We start from the raw sequence: 21,835 nt of genomic DNA, 5'->3' as shown, positions 1-21,835 counted from the left end.
GCGCGTCCTTATTGATACTGTGATTACCGCTGGATTTTACATCCCTCACGGTGGAATAAAAATAAAATTTAAGCTTGTGCTTCTTGTATGATTTTATTAATTACTGAAAAATTGAGAAAATGTCAGAATGACTGCGACAGTTAGCTGAGATAGGAACTACATATCTACAGTGAGCGTGCAAGTCCGGACACCGATGTTTGCTGCACTAAAGCTACATTCAAGGCCCACGACGAATCAACCTTTAGCTGTTGTGCAGCTGTGTGTTACTGTGGTCCATGTGGTTCATTTCTGTGACAATGTGTCCTGAACGCAGCCCAGGTGCTTCAGCTGGGTTTCCTGTTTGGACCCGGACAACCTTGGATTTTTAAGCGAGTGCACACGAACGGTTTATAGATTGTTTGTAATTTACAACAGAGCTATAAAGAGATATATTCATGTTGTAGTCAAACCTTAAACACGGACAAAGTCCTGCAAACCGGGAGCGCATGCACGGAGTAAGTGGAAACAGATTGTGTTAAACATGATCCTTAAATCCTGTTCATTGTAATGTTTGGTAACACTAGCTAGCTACTCCCTGTGTCATTAGTGTTATCCTATAATTAACTTATTCCAGGTGTCAACATTAAGATAAATCCAATTCAAAAGAAACTGTATATTCTTTAAGTGTGAATTTAATTTTTACAGTATAATATATAATAATATATAAACAGTATATTTATAAAAGGAGAGAGCTGATAAACACAATAAGGAGCAAAGAGACACGAGTCAGACACACAATGGATGACACATGAAGATTTATTAATATTAACACACATTTCAAGAGGACATTGGTGGAGCTCAAGAGCTTAGCAAGCAACTAAGTCGAAAAATAAAATAATTAATACAATTGACCATAAGTGAAGCACCTGTGAAGAGGACCAATAAAATAAGCAAAACACAGATCATATTGATCACAGATTATAAAAGTAAGATATTCCTTTATTAGTCCCACAGTGGGGAAATGTGCAGTTTTACAGACAGACACTAGCAAGTACTTAAAAAAGATAAATGATATAATAATATAATATGTACAATTTGACATTAAATATAAGAAAGCACGAGACAATAGCAGCAGATAAGTGATATATATTTATAATATATATACTTTCCTTCATTTGAATCTTTCTTTAAATCCAAGAAACCTAATATTGGTTATTCATTATCACCCTGCAACTCGTGTGTTGACACCACTTTCCCATGTGATGTATCCCAGCAGTGAATCATCCAGATCAACACTGAAATGTCTCTGCCGAAGATCACACGTCTCCCTTCACTGAGGCTGCTGAGCTCCATCCACCAGCAGCAGCTGCTCCTCCCCTCCATCACCCCCCTCACTGTGCCCAGAAGAGCTGTGATCCAGGGCGAATACCGACGGCCCGGACAGCCCAAAGAAGACAAGTTTCCATGGCAGAAGATTAAGTTTGACTTAACGAAGGGTTTGGAGGGAATAAAGAAGCATTTCACGCTGCTGAAATCGGAGTTCTCTGACCGCTGGGTCGGTCCAGAAGGAAAACCAATAGTTGAGCACATGCTGGAGCAGAACAGGGTGGTGTGGGAGTTCAGAGGTCCAGAGAGCCTGGAGCAGTGGACGGTGTCCTCAGATCGCGAGATAGGAGGACAGAGTGAAGTTTATTTGAAGCTCGGCAAAAACAATAATACCTGTTTTCTGTACGGGACTCTGAGCTCAACTCCTCCAAGAGACGGAGAAACACGCTACAGTGGATACTGCACCATGCGTTCAAAACAAGCACTGGTTAGTAGTGTTTTTAATTTCTCGATTTTGTAGAGTAACACATTCACTTAATTAATTAAATCCAGGGTCATAGCTCTGACGAGGGCTGAGCTCATGTCCTCAGTATTTTCTCTGGAAATCTGGAGGAGTTCAACAACCAGGGAGAAGTTGTAAGAGGCTGATTTCACAACTCACCAAAATTTTATTCTGGACCATCGGAAAGAAATCTTTGAAAAGAGACTTTGCAAAATAAAATTTACAGAAAATGTAATTGTTTTTTGTTACATTATTTTATTTTTGAGTTGTGTGATGCTGCATTTGCTTGTAGCTGGGAAATGTCTCTATTCTAGTAGAAAATTCCAGGAAATATTTCAGTATTTATCCTTTAATCTACCAGTTTAAATTACATTCCTAATACACAATACACCAGCTGAAGTACCAGACTACTTCCTGCTCCTCCTCTGTGGTTTATTGGTGTAAGTTTGTATTGGAATGAAAATCCGTTGACATCCAACATGTGGAAATTCTCAACTGTCCTTAAACTGATGTTGGTGGCGGTTAGATGACTACAACACGTTCTGTCGCTCCTAGGCTTCATTTGATAGGAAGATGCACTACGACTGGTCCAGCTTCAACACCCTGCACCTGCGTGTGCGCGGCGATGGCCGTCCATGGATGATCAACATCGCAGCAGAGACGTACTTCTCTCACCAGAAAGACGACATGTACGGTTACTTTCTGTACACCAGAGGAGGACCGTACTGGCAGGACGTCAAGGTATAACAGCTCCAGCAAAACATATTTTAAAGCCTGTATATATATAAAAAATAAAAAAGTTACAGGAACCTTTTCTTTCTAATTCTTGTGTTACATATTTACAGATCCCTTTCTCCAAGTTCTTCCTTTCACATCGTGGGAGGATTCAAGATGATCAGCATCCTCTCTGGCTGGACAAGGTGGAGCTGAGCAAATTCATAAAACTGCACCAAATACAGACTGAAAAGATATTTTAACCAGTTCACTGTTTTTACTTACAGATTAACACCATTGGATTTACCCTGGGCGATAAAGCAGACGGTGCGTTCCAGCTGGAGATCGATTTCATCGGCGTCTGCAAAGATTACGCTCACACCGAGGAGTTCGCCTACGAGGTTTACAAGAGGAATCCTGAAGTTTGAACGCAGCTCTAACGACACTGCAGACGAACTGAAGAGAGCTGCACTCCTACCAAACACGTCACTGTCATAATGACTCATCTGTATGTTTCTGTTACACGTGGTCAACTGTAACTGAGTCAAACATTTATGTTGTACGGGAAGAAGAAGGTTCTTCATCCAAAAGGACAAAGTGATACCTGGAGCTTGTTGAAGGTAAAACAGGACAATAACTGAAGCAGTTGCTGCAGCATTCATTTCCAATTCTTCTATTTGTGACACATGTTCCATTGACAATAAAAATATTTTCCAAGTAAATTCTGTAAAATTGTGCCACAGATTCTGGTAGAAAAATCAAATATTACAACACCACACTTTGTAAAACTGCAACAAATTTATTTGGAGAGCAGGCAAAATCTTTTCCATCATCTTTCACAAAAAATGTTAAAACCAAAACATAAAATCTTTAATAAAATTAAATATTGAGCAGAACAGTCACTTCTCTACGCAGAGAAATGAGCTGCAGACAATGAAATATTTACAAAAAACAACAAGCTGTACAAACATCTACAAACAAGCGTAATATCACTACATCATGACGAGGCCTCTTCTCGCCCCGAGCACATTCTCCTTCTTCTGCTTCCTGTCTTCCATGTGTCTCGTTCTCCTGTGCTCCCCGAAGAAGATACAGGAACATGTAAGAGACAGATGTTCTGACAGTTAAAACTGTTTTGATTATTGATCAGTTTAATTTTAGACTTACCTCGTTTGGACTTGGTGCTGTTTGTAATTTTTCTGATGTGAGTCGGAGATCAGAGACTTGTTTCCTGTTGTTGCTGTGTTTTCGTTTGCGTCTCCAAAGGGCTTCAGTTTACCTTAAAAATGAAATAAAAGAAACCTTAGGGGACTGCTGGTCTGATACTACAGTATATTCAGGTTAAACAGGGAAACTGAGAAGCATTTGTACCTTTATGAGGCTTGTAGGTGAGGGGACGAGACAGACTGGCCTTCAGATCAGAGTCGGTGAAGAGCTCGTGTTGCCGGTGAAAACAAACGTCCCTGTTGGAATTCAGGGAAAGATTTTAATTCCTTAACTAAATTAATCTACGCAGTGATACATGTCTAAATTAAGATGTTACTTTGAGGATTTAAGGTAAAGGTACCTTGTTAAGGAAACAAAACTGTTGTTACTGTAACTACATGTACCTCGGCTCAAATTAGGGTCGAAATGATTGTGAGCTTGTAAAGTGATGTTGACAAATAATTCCAATGTCTGTAGTTTGTAAATCAACCTTTGTAAACCTGTGAGATAAATCTGCTTGAGAAATTCAAGTTTGCGTATGTGAAACAGTTGCGCTTGTGTCAAAGAGATTTGTGTTTGTTGAAAGTCTGAATCAAAACTCCACAAACGATCAGTGAGGTCGAACAAAGACTCTGTAAAAAGGGGAAATGGGTTTGTCAACATCTGTGTTGCGATACAGAAGAAAACTGTGAAACTCTGGTCAAAAGTTCCCACAGTGACACTGAAGTGACGAGGATGTAAAGTGATACTTGTCAGTGTCTCACACTGGGAATGTTGCTCACTGAGTTTTAGTTTTCTGCTCTTGATCTCTGAACACAGACGTCCACAAAAGCTTTTCTACTTCCCCTGAGTCTTTGTTGAACCTCACCAACGATCAGTTGTTCAGTTTTGATTCACACTGTCTGAACAAATACACACGTCTTTGCCTCAAGTGCAATTGTTTGACATATTGCAAACTTGAATTTTTCATGCAGATTTATTTTCCAGGTTTACAAAGTTTGTATTATTTGTAAACATTACTTTATAAGCTCAAAATGATTTTGAGCCTAATTTGAGTCGGGGGCTGAGTCGGGGGCTAAGTCGGGGGCTAAGTCGTTCAGACAAGAATCTCCCAGGCTGGTATTTCTTCTTTGCTTGAAGAAATCAACTGCCTGGTACTGTACGTAAGTCCCACAGCGTCAGAGGTTTTACTCTCCGGGCAAAGTGGTTCCAGAAAGAGTTTACCTACTTACCTACTTACCTACTTACCTGCAGAGAGCGTGGAGCCGTGGTCTGTCGTCGGAAACGGCTGACCTCCTCCCCTCCATAATGTCCGGTTTTCTTGAGTGGAGATCCAAGGACCAGGATGAGATCCTGATTGCATCAGATGGCGAGACAGAGAATCTCATAGAAGAAGAAGATACATACCTACCCAGTCACCCACACACCTACTTACACACACACCCCCCTTCATGAACCTTGAAGGTCACGTGCACCTGCATCCACTTTCAGCTCCTACGGGACCAACCAACAATTTGAACTTATTTTTTTGGGTATTACGTTCACACTTTTTTATAAATCGGTCATTTTTTCTATTCATTGTAAAAATACAAAAGTTACTACTCAAACTTTAATCCTGTATCTGTCGCATTGTTGTTGCTCAACTTCTTGGCTCCTAACGAATCCGTTCTCTTCTGATACCAGCCCAGTGTCGTACTACCAGTTTACTCTGTTATTATACTGTAATCCACTTTTAATTACTAATTTGGTTACACATTCATTTATCCATAATTTGCAACAAGTTTGTCAACAATTTATTTATTTATTTATTTATTTACTTCTATATCCAAATAGATCCCAACAGACTTGCGGGCAGTCACAGTTCATCTACACTGCAGGTAAGTTTTAAACTGGTGCTACATCGGTCGTCTTGATGATGTAACAGCAACACACAAAAAAAAAATCCATCTTAAAGCGGCTGTTTTTATCAGAGTGGGTCGACCTCTCAACATCAAGCTAAATCAACAGAGCAAAGTGATTTTTCCTACGTTATGAAAGCAGTGTGACATAGTAAACACATACTTCATACCATGTGCACACACACAGTGTAATTCAGTCTCCAGCCCACCTCATGTCGCCAGGCTGCAAAAGAAATCCCGGGCAAGCAGAAGAAAACGCCACATGAATCACGTGAACGTTGTTTTTTTTTTTAACCCAGCTATTTGATTATTTATTATTATTGATTATTTGATATCTGTGATGCTTTTTGCTCCTGTTCTCCGAGGCATTACTGCACGTTGATACTGATGCCATGGTTGGAGTATCACCTTTACCTCGAGCCCAAATAACAAAACTTACAAATATCTCCTTTTTAAATGTGCTTAACAAGCACATTCAGCTCGTTACATGTCGGCTTTATTGCAAGGAATTCAAGATAAATGGCAAATGACTGAAACCTGCAAACGTCCTGTTTAAAAGAGGGAGAGAACCGTTGTGTTGTGTGTCACTTTACGTGTCAACAAAGAGTGTAGTTAGTTGAAAAGTGCCACGGTTCCTTCTTCAAACAGCCACATGTAATAACAAACAGAGGTTATAGCACTTTGCACAACAGGAACGTGCCGCTTCATCACTGTCACAGAACGGTTCTTTAAAGGAAACGGTTCTTTAAAGGAAACGGTTCTTTAAAGGAAACGGTTCTTTAAAGGAAACGTTCAGTGGGTTCAGAGGGGCGTTGCTTTTTTAATGGCGTGTGTTGAAGCAAAAAACTCAAAGATCCAAGAAGTTAGTTTGTGCAGCACCACCAGGTTGTTTTAACTGGTGACATTTAAAGCTGAAATGCAGAGTTATGTAGGTCTGTAATTTGTGAGGGTCCTGTGGTTTACGGGTTTATTACAACACACACAGGACACTTACCTTGATGTGGAAGGAAATGAGCTCTTGGCGCCCTTCAATCTGAGAGGGTCCTTAAACTTAAAATAAAATCCTTTTATTTCATAGTGCTTGAGTTTGAAACAGGTCGTCAAAATGTCTGACTAATACGTGTTCAGGAAAACATGACTGCACCCAAACGTGTCGGTGTTAGGAGCCCAGAGAGACACGGGGGGGTGGAACATGAAGTCCTACATACATGACCTGTGGTTCATGGGACCTCGTGTCACGTCAAATCATGTCATGTCATGATATTGTGAGTTTATATCGTGTTACAAAGTAGTACGGTGTAATATTTATAGTAGCTTTTGTCATTTCACGGTAGATGGCCTCAGCTGTGAACTCAGGATTTGGTTTTTAAAGTTGTTGTGACTTGTGTCTTCACTGCGTCATGACTCCAACACAGCTGTTAAACAGCTGTAAAATATGAGGTCATGGTACAGTACGGTACGTTTGTGTCGGGTCGTACCACATAGTGTGATGTGTTTGTTCTGTCATGTCGCTTTCTGTTACGTGTTATGAAAGCAGTTCGCAGGAGGCCGTATGAACCGGCTTTACCTTTACAACACAAACAACAGAGTTATTAAAATGCCATGTGATCAAAGACGCCATGTGGGAATCAACAGATTAGCAGCAGAGAAAATGCTGGATAGTGAGATTCAAGTAACATTCATGTCTCATTTACAGCAGTTATTGTACAAACCAGGTTTTATCAGTAGTGCGGAGTTCATTTACAAACACACACACTTTCTAATGTTTATTTTTAGGACTCTTAGACTCATACATACAAAATCTCAGGTCAGTCATTTTATGAAAAATAAACTGAAGGAAACAGTGTGAGTACATACATTATTACATGCAACGCTTGTGTAATTAAAGGAATAGTTCAACATTTTAAGAACTGTATTTTCTTGCTGAGAGCTGGATGAGAAAACTGAAACCACTCTCACGTCTCTAGAGTAAATACTTGGTTGTTTTTTTTTAATCCAAAAGTGACAAAATACACCCAGAAGCTTAATTGATTAAAGCTCACTAATCACATATTAAACCATGTTTTGTATCACCATGGAAACAGAAGTGTAAAACAACATTTTGTGGTTTTATGGGAGATTACATTTGAACTGGAATAACAGAGATTCAGTGTCAATTTTACTGTTTGTTTTTCGAGAAATGAAACAGACGAGATGAAACATGTTGATTAGTGAGCTGCTGGTAGTGGAGTCTGTTTATGCTACGCTAAGCTAAACAGCTGCTGGTAGTGGAGTCTGTTTATGCTACGCTAAGCTAAACAGCTGCTGGCTGTGGCTTCATGTTTATTGAACCGACACAACACTGGTATCAATCTTATCTAACTCTTGCTGCTTGTTGTTTCATGTACAAAAACAAACAAAATAATGACTCAGTCATAATTTAAAAAAACAACAATGTTTTAAAGTTCTTTGGCGTCTCTTTTTACCTGAAGCTGGTTCCTCCATGTTGTGTTGCTCTTTATATTCAAGCTTCTGTTCATGACATGATGATGTTCTGCTGCAGATTCCTTCAGCTTTACACTGTTTTTCTCAGGTCTGATTTGCTGCTGTGCTCGTTTCCTCTTCTTTGTGTGGACTGATTGTCATTCAGGCTGTTAGAGGCTTTTGGAGCCTCATTATCTGTGTCGGTTTGATTGGCCTTTGATTTTACTTTATCTTTGTCACTGACAGACTTTATCACACTGGTTGTTTCTGACTGATCCCTGGATTTCTGCTGCAGAGTTTTCTTTTTCGCTCGTGCTTTAGCCTCCTTCTTGTTCGGATCTTTGTTTTTCCTCCGTTGTTTCAATCTATTGTTCTTCCTCTCTTTGTTATCAGGTGATTTCCACTTCAGCGCAGAAGAGCTCCTCGTCGTCACACTGGCTGCAGCCGTCGTAGCTTTGACCTCGCTGCTCGTCGCCGGCGCTTTGGTGGTGAGTTTGAATTTTCTTGGTGGTGGTCTCGTAGGTTTTTCATTCGTGTCCAGCACAGTCACTGAAATGGTACAGATGTCATAAGTAGCCATTTTCACCACCTGGTTTACTCATTCACCTCTGCAGCCACCAAAACTATTTTCACTCAGTCTGAAATTTGCCTTTCGAATTGTTTCTTTACATGTGCAAACCGTAAAAATGACAAATGAAGTAGAAGTAGAAGAATTGATCAAAAATGCAGAGGTAAACTTACGTTCCCTGGGCACAAATGGAAACTTTTTCCCCTTGACTTTGACAGGAAGTGGCTTTTGCTTACATTTCCCCGGAGGAGCTCTCCTGCACAACAAGTTGAAAGTTAACTTCTCACTTCTCACCCTCCAAGAGTTCATTGATCTTCAGGTGTCAGATCTTCTTGAGTCCGGGACAGACCAAAACACCAAAAGCAGCGCTACCGAGGGCGAATGGTTCCACAGATGGGAAGATGTATTTTAAAGGTTTAAAGTTTAAATTCATTAGTTTTAAGTCCAAATATGATACAAATTTTATCCAACACAGGTAAAGAATATGATAAGTATGATAAGCTGATATTGATACTCTACCTGGAGGGATCCATAAATTTGAAAACGGTTCCACGAGGAGACGTGGCACTGGGGTGAGCTGTGGCCAGAAAATACAGTTCCCCTGAAAAACAGACAAAGCTCTTCAGTTCTGCTTCACCGGTGAAATCCAGCCCTGAAGAGACTGAAGAAATGTTACCTGCTTCATCTTCAGCGAACGAGATGATGAACTTGTGGTGACGATTGATGAGTCCGGGAAAAGAGCACGTCTTCGTATCACCCATACACACACTCCTTTCTTTCCAGCTTCCTGTCGTCTTATCTGCCTCTAACGCCATTATTCGACTGCAAAATTGACAAGAATCACTTGTATTGTTACAACCATGCAACACTGATTAATTAATCATTCTTCTCTAAACTATATTCTTGTGATGCAAAAGCCACTGAAGAAGCATAAATCCTTTACAGAAAACAAGAACTCAAACCAAGACTAAGAAACCGGAACTATTCAGCCTCAAATACTAAAGGAATAGTTCAACAGTCTTCAGAGGATCAATACCGCTCTTAAGCTTTGATGCTAAAAATGCAGCCGCTTAGCTTAGCTTAGCTTAGCTTAGCTTAGCATGAAGAATAGAAACGGGAGGAAACAGCTAAGTCTTGGTTTTATGATGCGCCAGAATATTTCTTTAGATTTACGCCAGGCCACCAGCAGGGACTCCGGGACGTCACTGCTACCAACAGATAGATGGTCTAAGCACCTGTTTCCAGTCTTTATGCTAAGCTAAGCTAACTGTCTCTTCATCTTTACCGTACAGAGTGATATATTTGAGTGGTATCTTCTTATCTAGGTCTTTTCAAGAAAGTGGATAATAATATCATATTTAGAAAATTCCTATTCCTTTAATAAAAAGCATCAACCCGATAAACCGGAATGACACTGTTTCTTTAAGTGAATTCAAATTATTTTAATTCACATTTTGTAAAAATGTGGCAGAACATAACAAGGGTATACTGCAGGTGTTGCTGAAGTTTTGACCCCTTTAGACTTTTGCTTTTCCCTTTGAGCATAAACCGCACCAGGTTAAGCCTCAAGTTAATTCAAGTTGGAACATCATTGAGAATGTATTGATTTTAAAATTGGAAACGCAACAGGTGACAAAAAAAAAGCCTAAAAACAAAACAAAAAGTCGTTTCCAACAGTTGGAGTAAACTACTTGGCTCAGATCAGCACAATCTTACCCGCTCATGAAGTCTCCAAAAATGTACAGGCCGTTCAGATTGGGTGATTCACATCCTCTGTACACAAACCCCCCCGTCACAGACTTCCCAACATGATGATTATATGCGAATATAGGCAGGATGTCGTCTGTTGTGGCAGAGAAAGATGCACTGTTTCTGACTAAAATCTGGAGCATCAGAAATATATTGGAAAGGGAACATTAAGGCAGAACTACCAGGTGGTGAAAGTATCACTGAGAGAGAAAACAGCATTTGATTTTTAAGTTTCACATGACGAGAAAATACTGACTGGAGGAGTTGTGGCACAGTTTGATATCGTAGCACTCGAAACCCTCTTTGGCCCTCCAGCCGTAGTTTCCTCCCTTCACAATAATGTCGATCTCCTCGTAGCGGTTTTGACCGACATCTCCACAGAATATCCTTCCTCTGCCGTAGCGGCTGACGGGGTCTCCGCGGTCCACAGAGCATCGCCACATGTTTCTGACCCCATATGCATACACCTCTGGCCGGGCATCCGGGTCACCGAGGAACGGGTTACCGGGAGGGATCCTGTACCGCCTCCCGCCGGAGTCACTTCCCTCCACATCAATGCGGAGCACTTTGCCCAACAGAGCGCTCCTGGGTAGGAAAAATAAGATTTAGCACATGAACCCCGGGGATACTGAAATACTGATGTATAACAAGATAGCAAGAAGAAGAGGGGAGTATAAGTTGTCTAATGGATAACTGGTTGAAATAGAGAGCTAATAATCAGCTAAAAGTAACAGATACATGGTTGAAATGGTTAGATAACAGTTTAAAATAATGGATAAAAAGTAGAAATAGTTGCTAAAAGTATAATGTTTAAATGTTGTTAAAAGTAAATGAACAACTTATCTAAACGCAGTAAATAAATGGTTGAAATAGTTTAAAGTAATGGGTATATGGTTAAAATAAGTGAAGTACTGGATAAATTGTATATCTAGATTAATTGTAATGGCTAAAGTAGCAAAAAGGAATGGATCAATGTTTGTTGTAGCTGTAGGTTATTGATAAACAGTTGAAATAGTGCGCTTAAATTAATGGATAAATGCTTGAAATACCAAAAGTATTGGATAAATGGTTAAAATATTTAGCTACAAGGGATAAAATAGTTAGCTAAAAATAATGGATGAAGGATGGATGTCCAGCTTCTGGTAGTGGTAAGAATAGAAATTTGACCTTAACGCTAACAGTTCAAGGGCGGTAGAGGTAGAGCAAGTTGTCCACTAATTAGAAGGTCGGTGGTTCGATTCCCGGCTCGTCTGAACCCCACATTGCCCCCTGCTGGCTGTTCCATCAGTGTGTGAGTGAATGGGTGAAGGTGGTAAGTATTGTAAAGCTCTTTCTGCTTCAGTTCTCACACTTGAAGAAATCTGAAGAACCTTACTTGTCTTGCGCGTTGCCATACTTCCCAAACGGATCCCCGGCTTTTCCACCATCTCCAGTGAAAATGTACAAATATCCATCAAGACCAAACAGCAGCTGGCCTCCATTGTGGTTTGCAGCTGGCTCATCAATCTCTAAAATGACCCTGAATATAAAAACAATAGTTTAGTTAGTTCATCTCTAGGTGTGAATATGTGGTCGCCATGATTCATAAATACGCCCTCAGGTCAGCTCTTATCCATCCTCTACATCTTTTACACGACCTTTGTGCAGTAATTACAGGAAGAAGTGATACCAGAGAAGCCTGAGGGGGGTAAGAGGCAGATATGGGGTCATGCTGATCGTTTTTGGGGAGGGTTTTGACACCAAAACAGTTGGGGTGAATGTTGGTCGGAAATATGACTGTTCGCCTTCAGGCAGAGTTGGATGTTCAGACTAATTCCACTTGCGTGTCTGTCAGTTAAATATGAAGCTACAAGCAGCAGCTGGTTAGCTTAGCTTAGCATAAAGACTGAAAACAGAGGGAAACAGCTAGCCTGGCTCTGACGTAAGATAACAAAATCAGCACATCTGATTAGTTTGTTTTCTTAATTTGGAAAAGTTTTGATTTGATCTTTTTGGTTTTAAGCTAAACATCTTATTTTTTTCAGTTAAGTTTTGTACCAATGAAACAACAGAGATTTAATGTGTTAATTAGTGAGCTTTAGATGTGGTAGAAGGACTTTTTTATCTTTGGAAAGACTATGATGGCTGTTTAACCCTATGCTAAGCTAAGCTAACCAACCACTGGCGGTAGCTTTGTTTACTGTGAAGACATGAGAACAGTATTGATCCTATTTCCTATAACGTCAAAGTATTCCCACAAATTGTGTAGACTGTACCTCATGTTGTAACAAATAAATGTTGGGGACTGCGTTAATTTATCAGATGGGGCTTTTGTGTACTTTTTTTTACATGTGCTTTTTCCTGTTTATCGTTGAGTGATTTTAATTGTTGCACATTGAAAGTTGAGTTTAAATCAGGGCCTCAGGAAGCTTTGGCCAGATCTCAAGTATGATTCACTGTATTAAATTCAAAACATATTTATGCAAACTTTAGTACAATTACAGCCCAGGGGGTGTATGATAATATAGTCCTATATTTCTGTCAGTGGTAAGTGCAGTTGTCGCACAGCCATAAAAAGGAAACCTCCCACCTGCGTACCTCTCTGAGTAAGGATCAGCCATGTTCATGTCGTAGTCAGACACCTTCATCTCGCTGATTCTGACTTTCTCCAGCTTGCTGTTGACCTGGATAGAGTAGTAGATGAAGAAGCGTCCATTGTCCCGGTACTTGGGGTGGAACGCCATGCCCAGGAAACCCCTCTCATCCCCCAGCCAAGGTGTGGTCAATACCTCCCCGCTCATGTCCAGGAAAGGCTGCTCCAGCCGGCTGCCGTCACGCAGGTAAACCCACACGAAGCCCACCTGTTCAGCAATGAACATCCGGTGTGTGTCATCACCGCTGTGCAACATCAGGACAGGGTTCCTCAGATTGTTGGCCACCTCGGTCAGGCACAGCTGGAGACAGCCTCTGGGGTCTTCCACCACCTGCCCCAGGTTGCTGTTGAGGTCAGAGCTCTTCAAAACGTTGGGGTAGCAGTAGTCCTGGTCCGACAGGTCGACCACGCTGCAGAACGTGGACACGTCTCGCTCGGCGGCGTCCTGCAGCAGCTGGTTCTCAGTTAAATATCTCACCACATGGCGACATTTGCCATGAAACTCAGAACAGTAGCCAAAGCAAAGCCCAGGTAGCTCTCTGACAGGTGTGTATGGGTCCTCAGCATCATAAAGGTGGGCGGCATAAGGAGAGCACTCCTGGAGGGGGACAAAGACGAGACACTACAGTGTACCGATTATCAGAGAGATATTTCAGGGCCTCGTGGGACAGGAAGTGAAAACTAAGGGGACACTTGGCTGACGGAAAAATAAAGCAATTACAACACAATTTGTGATTTTCAAAAAAGGGCATTTCAACAGTGTCACACCCCCGTCCTTCCCTTAGATACTCCCCCACTGTTAGATTCATTTCATAGCTATAGGAATATGAATCCTGCAGTGTTAGTTAAGTCTGTATTTAATCTTATTCCAGTGATATAATCATTCTTAACATTATTTATTGCCATCAAAAGTTCACTCCAGCTGTATGGGTTAAATTAGACAAAAGAAGGGGAGAACTGTAAATTAAATCACAGCTGCATAATGCCTTGATCCCTTTACAAATGTAGGTATAACATAAGTAGATGATGGCTTCAATTAGATAAAACTGAAATCAATTAAAATGTTGATAGGGAGTTATGGATTATGATATCCAAATAGACAGTTTAGACTGTGCTTCACAAACATAGATCCATGTGAACAGGTTTCTGCAGAGGTGAAGATGCAGCATCAAAGATCAACAGTGAACAGAGAAATGTTTTATTTTGTGCAATAACTTGGTTCCATCACAAAAGCATCCTCAAATACACACAGGCCAACTTTTAGAGAGGAACATATATTCACCTGGCACATGACTTCCTTCAACATATCTGAACAGAGCTCAAGACCCGCCACTTCCAACTGTTCAACAATGTCCCAGTATCTCTCCGCGATCGTGTTGTCCGTTTTCTGGTCACAGCAGCCGAACTGCTCGTACTGTGTGCAAAACTCCAGGTGCCAAGGAGGTTTGAAAGGTGGCTCGAAGTCCAGGCACTGAGGATGAGCTGATGCTGGCTGGACCGGGACGAGTAACATCACTGACAAGATCAGGATAAACTCGGGAAGGCTCGGGGTCTTCCTGGATGAGATCGGACCTGCAGCGGCGCGTAAAGCCGCGTGGTCAGCTCCGCTTGGATGGAGCGCAGCATCCCGCGTGCTTGTCATTTTTGCCGTGTGCCCCCGAAAGATTTCAACTGTTTGCTCTCCTTTAAGTATGAGCCGGTGTGCACGTGAATGCGTGTGTTGCGTGTGCGCAAAAGCTGAAGCTGGAGGGGCTTCCCCGCAGTCAGCCCCTGCCTCATTTGCCCCCCTCGCCCCACGCCTCGCCGCCTGACTCCAGCCAGGTGAAAACGCACCTTGTCGCCAGTTCTGTCTCCCATCAGGCCAATTAGTCGCAATTAAAACAAAACACTTTCCTAATGAAGTTAATGGATTCATGTTTTGCTCTCCACCACAAACTGTGGTTTTCAGAACCCCAGCGAAGTTGGCAGACAAATACAGGCACACACACACAAACAGGGCACAGTGTCGAGACATGCACACATCAAGAGGCAGTAATTTTGTTTAACATTCACGTAAAAGCGCCTCCAGGCAGCTGGCTGTTTGTTGGTCTGCTGTCCCAGCATGTCAACTTTACTATTTGAATACACAGGAAAAGTGTCTGTCAACAGTTTGTCCTGGTGCCAAGAAAAACAAAAAGGGGCTGGAAGAGGCATCCTCAGCAAAGGTCATAATAAACCACACATGTATTCAAGACTAATAACAGTCCTAATTGTGATGGGATATTGAATAGCCTATTAGGTGTAGACCCATGTAAATTAGCCTATAAGTGATCTAGGAAGTATTACAGTTCTTCTTAGTGCAGTGCAACCTGAATAAAAAATAGATGTTTATTTATCGTAATAAATAAATAAATTCCGGATTCTTACAAGCACCAATAATATTTTGTTTTATCATGTTTACTTAAGGCTTTTTAGGAAGTATGCATCACTAAAGACGATATTAACTGACATTGCAGGGCCTCAATAAATACCAATAGGAGGGATGTTTTCAATTTTTTATTGTTCTTTGAAATTGTAAAATTGTACAGAATTATTGTAATTCAACACACAATAACTTTATCAAATAATAAGTCCGAATGCTGTTGGAATCATCACCCACAGTAAGACTGTACTTCCTAAAATAGAGACCAATAAATTACATGATCTATCCCTTCATCGTGGGTGCAATGAAGAATACGCAAATGAAGTTGCAGCATTTGTCCAGCAGGTGGCAGCACCCAGTTTACGAATGCCTCAGAAAGTCAACAAGGAAGCGGAACTTCGTCATTTCTTTTTATTTCGCATTTGTTTTGGTGAAGAGAAATCAGTCAAGGTAGTTAAAACAAAAAGAGATTACACTTCCGCCTGGACACTTCATCTTAAAATATTTTTGAAGAAAAAAGATTTAATGATACGTAATTTAATTCACAACAGATTAATAAAATTACGATTACTATTAACAAAGTGAATATATGATGTCTTTTTGTCTTATTTATGACGAACACTTACTATTTGTTTTGAAAAATACACTTTCTCGTTTATTTTGAAGGCTTAATCTCTAGACTTCCGGTCGCATTTTAGCTAACCGTGTTTAACTTGACGCGCGGCGATAAGGCGCTGCCAAGTCGGGTATCAAAATATAATTTGTGTAACGTAACCTATGCAGCTAAAATCCACTGCCATGGCGCCTTAGAGGATTGGAGGGAGACACGGTTTCATGCTCGGTAGGTGACCGGAGTCAGTCTACTTTACGCCGTTGAGCCGCGACACACAAACGGCTCGTGCGGACGCTGCTACAATGAGCTCGGAGCATCAGAGCGCGAGCGAGGACGCCGACGAGTCGCAGGACAGGCCCAACGGTGGTAGCGTCTCCGACAAAGAGGAAGACCCTGACATCGACGACTCGGAGGAGGAAGATGACATCGCTCGTGGGGTTACACCGTCGATGCCCGGGAGCAGCGGAGACCGGCCGGAGCGCAGCTCGAGGTCCCCGGCGTCGGAGGACCGGGAGCCCCGCGGCGAACCGACCGCCGCGCCGCAGACAGGGAGCGGCGGGGTCTCCGGCAGCGACACAGACAGCGGCAGCGGCAGCGGCAGGGGGAATAGTCTGTTTTCCTGGCTGCAGAGCAGGACTATTAGACGAGGGGTGTTTGTAGACCCAGCTAGGGATAACTTCAGGACAATGACCAGTTTGTACTGCTCCATGAATCCGGCTGTGGAGTCTGTCAACCTGAGCACACAGACCCACGGTGCGGTGTTCAACCTGGAGTACTCCCCGGACGGGTAAGACCAACATTTGTGGCGGGTATTTGAGGCCTTTCACCTGGAGCTCATGTTCACAGGGTTCCCACTTTACAGGAAAATGTATGAAATGTGAAACACTGGATAAGTGCTTGAAATTCAACATCAAATTCACCCTCATGATGCTTCATCTCACCGGTTAAGTTAAAGCCACAATCTGGCAATTTAACAGTCTGACAACCAAAACATGACAATTTCAAGTTCTTAAATTTCTCTGAACAAAAACCTTTAAAAGTCTTGCAAAAGCTCTCCTCACAGCAAACACAGCTAATGAGGGTGCAAGCCTCAGTGACCAGACAGCAGATGTAGGAAATAAATCCTGCAGCCAAACCAGGTCAAGCTGTGTCCAGACTGGATCAGATGCTGTTTGTGGGCTCATGTGACAGCGGGATCACACACATCTTTCATACACACTGTATATTAGTCTTTCCAGGAAATTACACCGTAGCGGGAGATTAAAAACATCCTGATGAACATGCTCACCCTCGGATTCTCTACATCTTTGATCTTAGATGAGAAAAAAAGGGTCTCATCTCCATGGCACAAAATTAATAATTGCATTATCACAGTTGCTTTTGCATCACAGATCAGTTCCTTATCTGGGTGGATTGCTTTACGCTTTGAAAAGCAGGGTGTCGTTATAATAAATCATCTTTTCATTTATCTCTGGGTGTGTCGTAGATCCAGGACGGGTGAAGTCTGCCCTCCAATATAAGACGATTAAAGTTTCTTCTGTTAAATGTCCAAACAGATCAGCTCTCCTCCTCTTATGTTAATGAGTGTGTTTGTTTTGTGTGTCTGCTGCGCTCAGGTCTGTGCTGACTGTGGCCTGCGAGCAGACTGAAGTCCTGCTGTTTGATCCCATCTCATCCAGACACATCAAAACCCTGACGGAGGCCCACGAGGACTGCGTCAACAACATAAGGTGCATTTCTATCATCTTAAATCACACAGGGAGGGTTTACGGAGAAAGCGTCCCGCTCCGTCTTCATTCGCCCAGTAAATAAAAAGTGAAATGTCCTTCTAGATTCATGTCCGATGAGAGTCTAAATCTGTCTGCCTCTGCAGGTTTCTGGACAATCGTTTGTTTGCCACCTGCTCTGACGACACCACAATTGCATTATGGGATCTCCGTAAGCTGAACTCGAAGGTTTGCTCCTTGCACGGCCACGCCAGCTGGGTGAAAAACATCGAGTACGACACCAACACTCGGCTCCTCGTCACGTCTGGCTTCGACGGCAACGTCATCACATGGGACACTAACAGGTCGGTCATCAGTCACAGGAAGTGAACTGTACATTTGGAAGTAAATATGAGAATTATTTGGGTTCTTTGCACCGGACAAATGCTTTAAAGTTATTGCATATGCTTTACCTTACTTTGAAAAATATGAAAATGTTTTATTTACAAAAGTCAAAAGAAAGTTAAACTCTCGTGTTGTGGTTTTATTTTTTTATTTTTTCAGGTTTTATTTAGAAATATGTTTTCGTGTGTCTGAATGTAATGTAATGTTTATTATTGGCTATACACAACATTATCTTGATTTTATGATATCATAAGGCAACATTCATTCATTGATTGATTGATTATCATAAAACATTTCAGTTCATTTTCTGTCAATCTCCTTTTTTTTTTTCATTGCAGTAAATACATACAATATAAAAATACATTTTTATCTCATAAATTGGAGTCAAAATCCCACCAGTTGTACCAGCTGGAGAATGGTCTGTTGTAACAGTGACGTCATGCTGCACCAGCAGCTGCACATAAAAACTCCAACCAATACATCACTGACTTTTTAACAGGCTCTCTCTTCATCACTCCATCAAATAAAAAAACGAGCCTTTACAGGTTTTAAGGTGGATGAATGGGATTTTTTGGCTGTAATTCAACCCTGAAAACCCAGTTTGAACCCACGAAGAACTGCTCAGAGAGGAAGGATCTAAAGTTTCTGTAATTTGTGACGAATCGTTTCACCTTGGCTCATTTGTCTCGGTCCAGACCGGCTTGTTTCGGAGCAGAGACTTCCTGCGTTACGTCCGATAGTGATCAAACCTTTTCCGACCGTCTCTAATTGTGTTTCCTCTTCAGGTTTACGGAGGATGGCTGCCCGCACAAAAAGTTCTTCCACACTCGCTACCTGATGAGGATGCGTCTGACGCCCGACTGTTCCAAGATGCTCATCTCCACTTCCTCAGGATACCTGCTCATCCTGCACGACCTGGACCTCACGCAGTCCCTGGAGGTGGGGAGCTACCGCATGCTGCGAGCGCGACGGACTCCCCTCAGCTCAGGTCGGATCACGCTCTCTGGTTGCAATAAAGAAATAATTAAAAAAAAGAAACCTGACCATGTGTGTGTGTTTGGTGGTGAAAAAAGAACAAAAAGAAAAAATGCAGCTATAAATAAATGCTCATATATATTCTATATCCCTCTAATCTTTATATTTTCTCTTTGGTTTAATTTTTCTACTTTATTCTTCTTACAGTTGATTCCTTTTTGTTAACTTTGCAAACATTTTAGTGCTAAAACTAGTGTTTAATTAGTCAATTAGTTTATTAAGAAATAATAAATCAGGTGTTTTGAAGGTTGAGCAACTGTTTTTAATCCTTCGATCAGGTCAATATATAAAGAATTTGCTGATTACAGAATTGATTTTCTCCCTCTGATATGATTTGGGGGTTTTTTTGTTCTGATGTTTTAAGGCATCACCTTGGTCTCTGTTGACTTACTGATGTTTTTGTTGACTAAATATTAAATGGATCACTGTTGTTTTCAGTCTAAAGAAAATGACTTTTGACCCTGCTGTGATTCTGTAGACGGAGGCACATCAGCGTCCAGGTCAGCTGGAACTCCTCGCCAGGGAAACGACTCCAGTAAGATCCACCCTCACAGAGAAGGTCAGACGCTCGTGGTATAAAGCTGAATTACTAATGAAGGTTTTTTTCTAGATTATAAAATGACCACGAATCTTTTCTTTTCTCACAGGTCTTTCTCCCCGGAACAGTCTGGAGGTTTTGACTCCAGAGATCCCCGGAGAGAGGGACCGGGGGAACTGCATCACCTCCCTGCAGCTCCACCCGAAAGGCTGGGCCACGCTCATCCGCTGCTCCAGCAACATGGACGACCAGGAGGTGAGAGGACGTTCAGCCGTCAGCTCAGAGCTGCGTTACTGATCAGGGCCAGTACTTGCAAAGCATTTTATTTTACCACTAAGAGAACTCCTAAGTCACGCTCAAAGTTTTGAACTAAAGGTTTTGTCCTCTTCATAAAGCTGCTGAGACCAACTTTTAGTTAGACCAACCTCAGCGGTTGGTTGATGATGACCAGTGTGCGCCAGTGATTTAGATGTTCACAGAAATCCTATGAATTGTCCTGTCCTGGCTTTTCTTTGTTGCCAAACACTTAATCTTTAGGAGATGTTATTGTAAGTTTTCCAAAACGCTGCGACGTGGAATGACAGCAGCCAGTTTACAATCCTTTGTGATTTGGTCTTAGTGAGTTACGAGTCCTCTGCACTACTTCTAACTTCTCCCAAAAAAACAGGAATCCTAAAGTTAGGACTGACACACCCATCATTATTAGTTTCTCTTGAATCGGCAGGTAAGGAGCAACTTTTAGCCTTAAGGTGCTTTGTGAATACGACCTCTGATCCTCAGTTTTCATCTCTCTCTTTATGTTTTTACAGACCTGAAAACAAAGTGAGAGACTTATTTTTATACATCTAATATGTCATTTCTGACCTCTGTTGACCTCTGTTGACCTCCGTTGACCTCCGTTGACCTCTGTTGACCTCCGTTGACCTCCGTTGACCTCCGTTGACCTCCGTTGACCTCTGTTGGTGTTGCAATACCATAGGAATTGCACCATCATTGTTTCTTGGAACTTAATAGCACGCTGCACCAAAACATCTATTTATTGACCATGAAAATCCTTCAGTTTGTCTGAACTGTGACACAAAAAAAAGCTGTTTCAGTTTCACTCTCAAAGCAGCTTCATAGACAGTGAATATTAAGTATCTGTCACATACTCCAGTGATCAATAATCATAACGATGAATTGTCTTCTTTCCTGACTTTCAGTAGAGATGCCAAAACAGTCTTTTTTTTAAAAAGATTTTACTTTGAAAAATATGAAAATGTTTTATTTACAAAAAGCAAAAGAAACTAAAGTTCTCACGTCTCGAGGTGGTGCTTTTATTTTGAAATATGTATTTAATATAAAAAAAAAAAGAAAACAATAATATCCAATAGAATTTAACAGAAATAAATGTGTCTTAATGTAATGTCCGAAAAGGAACCGGAGGAAGTTAATAATCAATAATTTTCTGTCCCCTCTCTAATGTAGTTTAAATGTAAGCGGCTCTACTAGGACCTTAGTCTAATTATAACAGTCTCAAAAGAGCAAAGTTTTATTTTAAATCAGAAATTATCTGATTTAAAAAAAAACAAAAAAAACAAACCCACCAGATACAAATCTGATCAAACATTCAGAGCTAATGTTCAGTAATTGTCAGTTTACAGCTCTCGCTCAGAGATCAGATGAACTCTCAAACTGTCGGTGGTTGGAAGCTTGTGTGTCCCTGTGTGTGACTTTTTACATCTTCATTCATTTTCAAATAATGTCACAGGAACAAAATATGACTAAATTTAGTCACATTAAACCGTTTTAAATACAGTTTATTTACCGTTTGTCCTCAGTTCAGTTCAGTTCAGTTCAGTTCAGTTCAGTTCAGTTCAGTTCAGTTCAGTCCAACGCTGATCATGTGACTGATGGCTGGTTGGAGTCACAGTGGTTTTCTTTCCAGTGATGACACCATGATGATTAATGCTTTTTCTCCTCTCTCTCTCTGTCTCTCTCCCTCTCTCTCTCTGTCTCTCTCCCTCTCTCCCTCTCTCTCTCTCTCTCTCTCTCTCTCCCTCTCTCCCTCTCCCTCTCTCTCTCTCCCTCTCTCTCTCTCTCTCTCTCTCTCTCTCTCTG

At 41.4% G+C, this 21,835-nt stretch overlaps 3 protein-coding genes across 4 annotated transcripts in view; 2 read left to right on the top strand and 1 right to left on the bottom strand.

The window, feature by feature from the left end:
• Positions 1-89: 89 nt before the first annotated feature.
• On the top strand, positions 90-3,243 carry ndufaf1 (NADH:ubiquinone oxidoreductase complex assembly factor 1). Of its 2 annotated transcripts, none has more exons than XM_023430381.2 (5): positions 90-494; positions 1,256-1,792; positions 2,363-2,548; positions 2,653-2,727; positions 2,809-3,243. In XM_023430381.2, the coding sequence occupies exons 2-5, from the start codon at positions 1,280-1,282 to the stop codon at positions 2,947-2,949; spliced, it is 915 nt and encodes a 304-aa protein (XP_023286149.1). In that variant the 5' UTR covers positions 90-494; positions 1,256-1,279; the 3' UTR covers positions 2,950-3,243. The 2 variants fall into 2 exon arrangements, with proteins under 2 accessions (XP_023286149.1, XP_023286148.1); XM_023430380.2 differs by having other exon boundaries at positions 1,253-1,792.
• Positions 3,244-7,428: 4,185 nt separating this feature from the next.
• On the bottom strand, positions 7,429-14,798 carry LOC111672843 (HHIP-like 2). Its single transcript, XM_023430414.2, is given in 10 exon segments — positions 7,429-8,240; positions 8,243-8,637; positions 8,830-8,912; positions 9,176-9,257; positions 9,333-9,478; positions 10,373-10,499; positions 10,662-10,990; positions 11,781-11,924; positions 12,983-13,635; positions 14,320-14,798. Coding segments are annotated over 10 exon segments (2,496 nt in total). The 5' UTR covers positions 14,680-14,798; the 3' UTR covers positions 7,429-8,063.
• Positions 14,799-16,136: 1,338 nt separating this feature from the next.
• The window catches only part of dcaf10 (DDB1 and CUL4 associated factor 10), a 6,583-nt gene continuing 884 nt past the window's right edge, over positions 16,137-21,835 (top strand). Inside the window, exons 1-6 of the mRNA XM_023430378.2 lie at positions 16,137-16,838; positions 17,668-17,781; positions 17,925-18,122; positions 18,948-19,150; positions 19,676-19,756; positions 19,845-19,990. Coding sequence (XP_023286146.1) covers positions 16,354-16,838; positions 17,668-17,781; positions 17,925-18,122; positions 18,948-19,150; positions 19,676-19,756; positions 19,845-19,990 — 1,227 coding nt within the window. The 5' untranslated portion in view covers positions 16,137-16,353. The remainder of the gene's footprint in view (positions 16,839-17,667; positions 17,782-17,924; positions 18,123-18,947; positions 19,151-19,675; positions 19,757-19,844; positions 19,991-21,835) is intronic.

This window comes from Seriola lalandi, unplaced genomic scaffold (genome assembly GCF_002814215.2).
Source record: "Seriola lalandi dorsalis isolate HSWRI2012SDOR001 ecotype SW California unplaced genomic scaffold, Sedor1 jcf7180002054902, whole genome shotgun sequence".
In the NCBI taxonomy this organism is placed as follows: Eukaryota; Metazoa; Chordata; class Actinopteri; order Carangiformes; family Carangidae; genus Seriola; species Seriola lalandi.
Note: the sequence above shows the minus strand (reverse complement) of the source record. Positions and strands in the feature narration are given on the sequence as shown.